The sequence below is a fragment of the Cryptomeria japonica genome, chromosome 10 (genome assembly GCF_030272615.1).
Source record: "Cryptomeria japonica chromosome 10, Sugi_1.0, whole genome shotgun sequence".
In the NCBI taxonomy this organism is placed as follows: Eukaryota; Viridiplantae; Streptophyta; class Pinopsida; order Cupressales; family Cupressaceae; genus Cryptomeria; species Cryptomeria japonica.
In genome coordinates this window covers 878,811,215-878,821,828 of record NC_081414.1, presented here as the reverse complement: position 1 = coordinate 878,821,828, position 10,614 = coordinate 878,811,215, and the positions used below count along the sequence as shown (strand labels likewise).

General features: G+C 34.6%; 1 protein-coding gene across 1 annotated transcript; it reads right to left on the bottom strand.

The window, feature by feature from the left end:
• Positions 1–326: 326 nt before the first annotated feature.
• LOC131028993 (probable histone H2A variant 1) lies at positions 327–3,801 on the bottom strand. Its single transcript, XM_057959370.2, has 3 exons — positions 3,596–3,801; positions 3,236–3,417; positions 327–883 (listed from the first exon to the last, which is right to left on the bottom strand). Exons 1-3 carry the CDS (start codon positions 3,717–3,719, stop codon positions 584–586), a joined length of 606 nt encoding a protein of 201 aa, XP_057815353.2. The 5' UTR covers positions 3,720–3,801; the 3' UTR covers positions 327–583.
• Positions 3,802–10,614: the final 6,813 nt, after the last annotated feature.

Below are 10,614 nucleotides of genomic sequence, written 5' to 3'. Positions count from 1 at the left end.
ATTAACCTCAAAATTTGTTATTGGTGCATAAATAGACAGAAACTATCATAACAGCACCAACATTAATAACCTATATTTCTTCAAAATGATTCAAAGTAGTTAGATTTTATTTCTAGTTACATTTTTAAGATGAACCAATTGACAACATTTTTCTTTTCTTTCAAAAAGAACATGTAACTCAAATTACTCTAGAGCCATGAAATCATGTGCAAATCATTTGTTACCTCAAACAGGCATTTCTTGAGTTCTTTTTCTTGGAAAAGCATGTCTGGGATTTAAAGACCTTTAAACCAACAGAAAAATTTGTGGCTTTTGGAGGACTGCGCTAAGGAGAATTTGAATTTAAGAAAAATTTGGATTGACTTATCAAAACCATCTGTACAGGCTCTGTGATTTCAGGAAATGAGATTGTCTTTCAATGTTAGACAAATACTAAAATCAAGTGACAATAACTAATCATACTAAGCCATATTACAAAACAAGGGAGCTGGAATACACCAGTCTTGAAATAACCAGTACATCAATCCCATGACTCTTAAAGTTTCATAATGAAAATATTAAACACTACTCAAGTACAAAAAGGCTAATCTTTCTTGGTAGATTTGTTAATAAGTGACTTGTGAATATGAGGGATGACACCTCCACCTGCTATGGTACCCTTGATCAAAGTGTCAAGTTCTTCATCTCCTCGAATAGCAAGTTGCAGATGCCTTGGAGTGATACGTTTCACCTTGAGATCTTTGCTCGCGTTTCCTGCCAATTCCAGAACTTCTGCTGTCAGGTACTCCAATATGGCTGCTGAATATACTGCTGCCGTTGCCCCTACCCTCCCATTTGCAGACACTCTAGATTTTAACACACGGTGGATACGCCCCACAGGAAACTGCATAAGAAACAAACAATGCAATCATATTGATGCCTCAACAATTCTATATATTCTTCAAATTTGGAGCTTCCAAGAAATACATTTCTTCCATTTGTAAGGCAGTATCATTCAATACACGTCATCAAGTCTAAAGGTTTTACATTGACAGAGAAATTTAATGGAGAATACTCAATACAATACAATTTGGAAATCCACAGCGTGGATGGAAACTTCAGGACTCTGTAATAGGAAAAAGGCAAGGAAATTAAATATAATAAAAGATGAGAAATATCATGTTTAATGGTATTCATCCAAGGATGCATGCATGACTCCAGGGCTTCAAAAGAGATCCTGTCAGGGTGGCAGATGAAAAAGACTTTTCCCCCTGCAGGCTACAGAAATTTTTAATTGGACATGAAGTGACTTATTCAACAATAATTAAGATAACAGCGCATTCCCAATAAATCATTTCTTAAAACATTAGAACATAAAAATGATTCCTTGTATATACAAACAGTAGACATATTTCCCATAGCCTGTGCATGTCTTCCAAAGAAGAAAGCTCAGGATCCTACAAAAACTTTTGACAGGTAGTAAGCTAGCTAGCTAACTGTTTCTCCTCAAAAGATGCACCCAGTAGATAACCAATATAACATCTACTGAATGTTCATCTCAGATCAAGCATAAAATCAGTTTGACTGACTAATGCTTTCCAGTTTGCAAATGAATATTTCTTATGAAAAAATGTTGTTTATAACATCAGCTTTATAATTCTCTTACAGATGATTGCCTCGCTTCTCAAGGACAATATGGTTAAGCTGTTACTAGAACCACATCTCGCAGCCAAAGATAATGGCATGTAGAATCATATTACAGTCTACACCATTCAATTGCAGCTTGTCCGTTAGTAATGAAGAAAAGTATGTAACCAAACACTATATAACACAATAGACAGTGGAAATTAAAAATGCAAAACATTAAGGAAGTAGAGTTCTTCATCAGTATACCTGACTTGCAGAGATCATGAAATATGACTCAATTTTTCAAGAATATTACAATATACAAATTGTGTATACACCAGCCTCATCTTTCATGGGCACTTTGGAAACTTAAGCATCTAACACATTGGTCCTCCTGGCCATCAATCAGCTCAACATCAGATAACAGAGCAGGAAACCCGGACAGGTTCATGCATTCATTTATATATATTTTGAACAGCTTGTGCCCAGAGTAACAGGGTAGCAACTTGCAGCAAGTGCATCAGTGTCAATAGTTGCATTATTTAAATAATAATAAATATGAAAATCAAGGAGCTAAATTTTGAAAACAGAAGCCTAAGTAAAACTATAAAAAAGGAAAAAAAAAAGTTCACAGCATTAGAATCATGCTGTAGACAATTACAAAAAGCTAAGGGTATAAACAAATTCAAGAGAATGAGAAGGCATAGCAAAATTAAAACATATAACAAAACAAAGTAGTTTGGCAACTGGACTAAATCTTAGGTCCACCTTGCTAACATTCTTCATTTCTGTTGAAATTTTCGAAGTTCAGTGATATACTAGTACGTTGGCTTTCACCCCAAAATCGAATCTACAATAGGATGTAAAATTCTGTAAACTAACAACTTATGAAGTCCCAATGGTAAAGAGCAGTCAGTTTCACGAGGTTGGTAAGAAAACACAGAATCTATAGAAGGTTGAAATCGGTTTCAACTGGTTGACAAGAAAACAAGTCATATGAGAAAGCATGCCAATTATAAAAGTTCTGAGGCTACGGGTAGATTTTCATTTAACTTAAAAGTAGACATTGCAGCCCAAATCAATACTATAATTTGTTCATTGTCCACATACTGAAAACAACATTTCATGCATACATTAAGGAAATTAAAGCTTAGTTCCTAATACAATACAAACTAAGGATGATCTCTGTCTGCAGCACATCTATTCTTAATAGAGATGTAGTAGTCAATCTCCTCTCATGTAAAACTAGATAAGTCCAAGCCCGAAATGCCTTCACAACTGACCTGGCACGAGCAATGCTTTTCTTATTTAAGAAAAAAAGAATCACAAAGACCCACAAAAAAAGTGTATAGCCATTAATGGGTGTAAGAGGAAAAAGCAACAGCTTTCAAGACAGGGTCCCTTCAAATGAAAAACAGTTCGACAGCCTGAACATGTAATAATTTTTCAAACAAGAACAAGCCCCCAAGGCCCCACAATGAGCCAAGAAAGGCCTACAAGCAACATAAATATTTCTGGATACCCCAAAAAAAATCCTGCAGGCAAACAGCATGGGCACATGCATGCACAGACTAAACAATGAGTTTGAACCAAAACAAAAGCATTATAAGCAGTGCAAACAAGCAAAAACCTGGAGGCCCGCACGATATGAACGAGAGATGGGCTTCTTCTTATCGGACTTTCCTTTACTGATAGATTTGCTTCCATTATTAGCAGAAATGGGAGCACGGGTGGAGGATTTCCCAGTAAGCAGGCCTTTGGCACCTTTTCCTGTAACCATTGTCTCTTCTTCAGATGTTTTCTCTTCAGATCCTGCAACACAACAACAACCCACACGCTAGGTTTATGACAAATTGGACCCAAGGGATCAAATCTGTTATCAGACAGTGGATAAACAGCAGCTCAGATGTAGTAGAGGAAGCCCATCAAACATGTTGTACATGGAAAAAGAAAGAAGTTATGGAGCAAAAAAGAAGAGAAGAAAAAGTACCTGAATGAAATGAAATGGTAAGATGTGGCAGAGGTGCTTTTGAATTTGGAGGTGGTGAGTGATGTGTTCCCCCGCTGACAATGGATCTCTTCCTAGTTCCTAGGCTTTGGCTTTGACTTTTCATGTGCCTAATGGCTAATACCACAGGAGTGGATAGAGAAAGAAGTTATTTGGGTATGCATAATATACTCACAAGTCACAAGAATGGTTGTGAGAAAAACTCGTAAATTGAAATTTATCTTAGTATTCCTCTTGTTTTTCACTTTGACATTTTAAATTTTAAAAAAATTAAAATATTAATTGAAGGTAAAGGACAATAAGTATGAGGGCTATCATTCAAAGAACTATTTTGTGTACATCCTATTCACTATTATCGATATATTTTTAAATGACTAGCTTTTAATTACAGGGAGGCTCTTGTCATTTTGTCTCTCATGGAAAGAGGTTGTGTATTTGGCTAGATAAGGATTATTTGTGAATCTAACTCACAAGTGATGGTGATTCTATTGAATGAGCAGCGATTTGATGATGTTAATTGGCACTTAGATGGGCTTATGATTGAAGGGAAGGTTAGAATATTGTGGATAGGGGACAATTATCTTTGGATTTGTCTCACATGTTGGAGCAATTAGTTGATGAAGATAGCGGTGTTTAATGTTATGTACTTTGTTGGGCTTTTGGCCCTTCTTGCTCTGTAATTATCTTCATGTTGAATAAATTTTTGCCCCTCTTCTACTATAAGAGATGTATTGGTCGAGTTCTTGTCAATAGTGTGAATGTTTGTGTTAGTCTAAAGATTTAGTTTGTGCTACTCAAGAATTGGGTTAAGACTTCAAAGGAGGATTTGCTTACTAATTTCTTAGAAATTGCTACTTTTTCAAATAGTCTAAATAGGAGATATTTATTTTTTAAGTTTTTAATAAGTATACAAATATAAAAAAAAATTGAGTATAAATATAACCAAAATAATTTAATATATTAAAAAACTGTAATGGAAAAATTCATATGTAGATGGTGGATGGATTGAAATTAACAAAATAATTACAAATTGTTGAATTGTAGGTAGAAATAACTTTTAAATTAAATTATTTTGCCACCATGTCATAGTGCAATTACAAAAATTGATTAGCAACAACCAACAATACTGCTAGAAAGAAGACAACAGCAAAGCAATCACCATAACAAGGATGTATAGTGACACAAAGCACTTTCACTACAATAAGAAATCGGTCATACAAATGGATGTGAAGCTACAACAATAAGAACATGGAGCCATGGCCATAAGTGAAGGCATTCTCATCACATACTGAAAGTTGATCTTCTACAAAACTGAACTCTGAATGTCAAAGTAGTAGTAGTGAGTCATGAAGTTTTGTTGTTGTTGTAGACTAAGTACTGAAGTTGTTGAAAACTACACAATGAGCCATTCTATCTTAACAATCCTCATTCCATAAACTGATGTTAAGTAATGTCTATAATTGAAAAAGCTTACTTTGTAAATGTCAAACTAAATTGAGGGAAACTGGGCATAATTCTGACTTGAAGTTGTGAAAGAAGCATTTTTACTTGTTGGTCAAGATCATCATTGGCAATACTCCTGGCATTCAGAAAAGAAATTATGCTTAACACCTAGATATGCAAATTAGAGCAAATAGTTAAAACGTTGATCTCAAGGGGAGAAATGGAGTAAAAAAACATAGCCTGGCATCGAATTTTCCATATGTTTTTAATTAAGATAAGCTAACATGAGCTAGAATCAAATTATGGGTAGCAGAGAGTCCGAGAAGACTAGATGTCCATGACCAAGGAAAATGGAAAAGGGTAGGCATGGTCACTACAAGAGCGGTCCATAAAGTCTTAATATGTGGAAAAAACCAAAAGTAGTGTTTTAAGTGTTTCAACCTTGCCACAAAAAGGACACAAAGGAGGAAGACATAGGAATTTAAGTTGGGTTCCCACCTGGAGTTTAGCATGCAAAAGCTTCCAGGTAGTCAGTTGGGATTGTGAGTCAGCTTTGGACTTCCAAATTATCAGGCTAAGTTTATTCCACTTAGATCTGTTGACGTTACACTTCCAAACAAAGTTAAGTTAGCTTGTTCAAATAGTCCAAGCAAGGTACCAATTATTTATAGAGAACCCTGAGAGGAAAAAATCTGATGCTATGACCATTAGGCCACCTCTAATCTTTAAGAAAACTCGAATGGCAGATAGATGATATGAGAATAGTGAGATTAGGTGGCACCATTTTTTGAATTTCCAACATTGTTGTCTTGTCTTTGTGATTTAAGTCAAAGCACAACCTAAGATGTTGCCATATTTTCCATGTGAAACTAGTAGAATCCCATAAGTCCCTGAACACTTGGATTCCTTTCTAGAAAAGACGTTTAGCTTTTAGTCGAGGAATCTTGCCAATGGAAAATTATTTTCTCGAACCAAACGATTCTACCAAATTGAGGATGATGCAAAACTAAGCCCATGGTTGAATGACTGATCATACCAAGACAACTTTTTTGAGACTAATTTCTAGGCTTTCCATACATAATGGAGAGGGGTTGATCCATGGAGCTTAAAATATTGAGCTAAAAGAAGCTTGTTATACCATTAAAGATGATTCCAAGCTTTACTAGAAGTGGTTGTTTGTATATAGTATCTAATCAAAAGCTTCCAAGGGGAATTGCCTTCCAATGCTCTAATAATCCATTTGGCAGAAAGCTAGATTCCTTGTAAGAAGGGGTCATGTATGCCCAAGTCACCCTTCTCCTTAGGGAGGATACAATGAGATCATGAAGTGGAAGGCATTCCTCTTTTGTTTCTCCATTTAGACCAAATAAAGTTATGAATAGCTAAGTGAGTTGATTACGGTAGCATTTGGAGGGCAGGCAACAAGATGAGGTGTATACATGACAAGCCAAAAGAACTTTATTGGCCACCTAGATACGATCAACAATGGAGAGAAATCAATTTGTCCAAGCCAATAATTTGGATTTGAATTTATTAAGAAACCACCTCCACATCTCCTTCAAAGAAACTCCTATTCCAAAGGGAATTCCAAGATATCTGGAAATAGTTTCATGTTTGATCTCCTTCTACTCTTTTGGAATCCATGATGGAAGAGAGTTGGGACTTGTCATCCAGTATTATATTTTATGCGTAGCTAACTTGGAACCCAAGACAACACAATAAAACTCAAGTATATCCAACATATTACTAATGTCTTCAGCAATGTTCTATAAGAATATCATGTTGTCATCAACAAAGTTAGAGTTAAGTGGTATACTATTATAAGGAAGGGAGATGCCATGAATTAAAGAGTTAGCATGTGCATATTGAAACAAATAACCAAGGGCATTAGTTGTGAGCACATAAAGAAATAAGTGTTGAAATAACCATTTCGAAAAACAACCAATAGAAAATATACAATAAAGCCAAGATATGATGTATAAAATAATGATATGTCATTCAAGCCATAAATACAATTGGCATTTGATTGATGAATTAAATGCTTTAAGAAATATCATTTTTTTTTCAATAAAAGTGGATTATTCCACTAAACGTTTTTATTTTTTACATAGGATTCAAAGAGCATACCAAAGGAAAGAACCCTGGGAAGAAAACCTTCGGTCACAACTCATAAAATAAACCTATAGTATCTAACAGATCAGTTTATACACCCCACCCAAAACCACATACAAAATGCGGTCACAACACATATAATATCAGTTTTACATAGAGCCCATATGTAAAACCCATCTGATAATTTTCAAATGTAGACTCCAAAGCTGCTATCAATGGAAGAAAACAAAATTTTCCAAAGCCCTATGCCAAATCCCATGAGCCAAAAAAGAAAGTATCAAAAACCCTTTGGAAAAATACTATTGTATCAAATACCATGACCTTGAACTCTCCTCTAGACAACGAACATGGATACTTCAAATGAAAGGGGAAAGCGGGAATAATTATCATCATAAAATTTTACATCAACATTACTCAAGAAAATCACATAACTATTGCTGGAAACCTTCCCATACCCTAGAAGGAATTTCCTCAAAACCCACCTCTCGCTGACTAGCATTGCTATCAATGGCTAAATTTGCCAAATAATCCACAATCTTATTAACTTCTCTGTAATAATGGGATAACAAGAAAGATTCAAACAATTCTAATTTTTTTAAAATGAGATCAAGTATATACTACAAATTCCAACAATTCGATTTCTTTTTCATAGCACATTGAATAATCACCATAGAATTACCTTCAATTATTAAGTCCTTAATTCCCAAAGAGATTGCCATATCCAATCCAAAAGACAAAGCATGAATTTCTGCATAATTGTTAGTTTTAAAACAAATAGCATGACACTTAGCTTGAATAAAATTTTCATTGTGATCATAAATTACCATGCCTACCCCAGCTGGCCCAGGGTTACCACAAGAGGCCCCATCAAAATTCAGTTTAAACTGCCCCTGCGGAGGAGGTTTCCATCTAGCAGAGCATCTCTTACCTATTGCATCATTCTTTTTTAAAATTTAATCATGAGAGGGTAAAGCCGACAGCATCTTCCAAACTCTAGTAACTCTTCTATCCTAGTGCGAAAAAGAAGTAAGATTTTCCAAATTCTTATAAATAAATGACAAAGCAACCTCAGAGATTGAAGACTCAATTTTTAATAGAACCTCAGACACAGGAGAACTTGTTTTTTTAAATATCTTGTTGTTTCGCTCTAGCTAAACATTCCAAATCACAATAGATGGAGATATGATCCAAAGGCATGCATAAAAAGATGAAGCAAACATAAAGGGCCAAGATCTAAAATGGGAAATGAGATCCTTACCAGTAACAAAGGATACATTTAAATTCTCAAACAACCACTGCCAACATTCATAAGCATAATCACAATGTAGGAACAGGTGTGAAGAAGATTCCAATTTTTTGTTACAAAAGACACAAGGGAAAACAACAGTAATACCAACCATGTCCAGTCTCATACCTGTAAGGACTCTATCCTGAACTACCAACCAAGCAAAGGCTCCATCTTTAGGAAGACAAGCCGAATGCCAAAACAACTTATAAGGCCAGGATGATAAATCTTTAGCAACCATAAGAGAGTTGTAACCATCTTTAACAATGTACTTACCAGAAATATTCTTTGTCCAAATAAGTTCATCCTAAGAATCAGAAAGAAATACAATTCTATCCCCCAAAATCTTCTCAAAATCTAATTTCATACTTTGATCAACATCTAAGAAATCAATCGACTTCCATCTAGCTATCTTAAGGGGTCCACTACTCACAATTTCAAAATAATCTGCTACAAAAACACCCCAAAGGGGGGAAAGAATAGTGATCAGAAGAGACCAATCCCTAATATTCACCAGAGGTGTGTGCCCATTCCATGCTTCATCCCAAAATCTGACCTTTCTACCATTATGAACAATCCATGAGAGATGAGGCAAAATAATTGATCTACATTTACAAAGGAAATTCCAAATAGCAGAACCCGAAGGGAAATTTGAGACTTTAAAATGTACTCTCTCGGTCCGTTATTTAAATATTTGGCAAACATAATCTGTGCCCATTAGGAGCTAGGCTTGTCATATAATTTCCAAACCAACTTAGCACCAAAGGCTAAATTCTGATTCTCCAGACTCCGAATTCCTGTTCCCCCAAGTTCCTTAGGCAAACGTATCGTATCCCATGCAACTAAAGGGAGTTTCTTCTTGCCATCTTTATTATTGTTCCAAAGAAAATCTCTAAGAGTGTCATGTAAACTAACAATAGATGCTTTTGGAGACTTCAAAACAGACATGAGATATATGGGAACAACATTCAAAACAGACTTGATGAGAACAATTTTACCTGCCAAAGTTAACCATCTATGATTCCATGAGAGAATTCTTTTAGAAATTTTTAAAAAAGAAGAAATTTTGATTTTTGTCCTTATTGTTTATAATATAAACCAATAGAAAAATAAATAAATGATATTTTTACAATCATTTAAAATAGAAAATTAAATATAAACATAGGAATTTTGTTCAAAAATTTTAATTCTATATTATGATTGGTTAAATTATTGAAATAAATTGAATGCAATTAATGCATAAGTATTTCTGGCTTGGCAAGAACTAATAATAATTAAAAATGAATAAATACCCTTTTATTATAATGTTAATTAAAGTTTAATTTTGATTTACATGAGTTTATTTCTTATAAATATTAATAATTTATTTAAAATAATTTATTGATTTAAGATTTAAGATTTATAAGGATTGAGCATTGAGATCTTTCTAGGGTTCATTCATTTTAGTACTAATCTGACCTAAGGATGCTTAATCATGGAGGTTTTCCCAAAGCAAGTAAATTTAGTTCACTACCTAGCAAGTATAGGGTCATCTAATATACCCCAATATCATGCAAGTTCTAATTATCTAGAATAAGTTTCCAATCTATAACTGTATCGCCATCATTAGTCTACTCATCATTGAGGGATTGAGTATTATTCTTGGTAAGAGAAATGGCTAAAGGTGAGGAAGATTCTTGTTATCCAACCAACTAGAAGTGTCATGGTCAAAAGGTTGAGAAGAAACTAAATATAAATAGGGTTGATTGTGATCCAATGGCTCTATGCTCTACATTGAAGTGACTAAGGTCATTGAGATGTATATAGTCATAATACCCATGGACATGATTCTTGTGATTCATGAAAATAAATCATCTGGTGGAGAGATATTATTATCAAAAGATCATAAACCCATATCTACCTTCTTTGACCAGAAGTTGCCTTGGGAATACCACTATATTTCGTTGCATTGCCACATTGTGATCTATGGAAAAGGACTTGAGACTGGAGTACCTCACACATCATATTCAAATTTTATGGGAATTGGATGAGGGGGAAAAAAGTTATCACTGTCAAAAGAGTGTTCCGTAGAAGCATTAATATCTATTTTTCCATGTGAGGATTATGGAAACTTCTCATGTCGTGAAACCTAAAAATTGAAAAACCATGAGGTGGTTTGAGC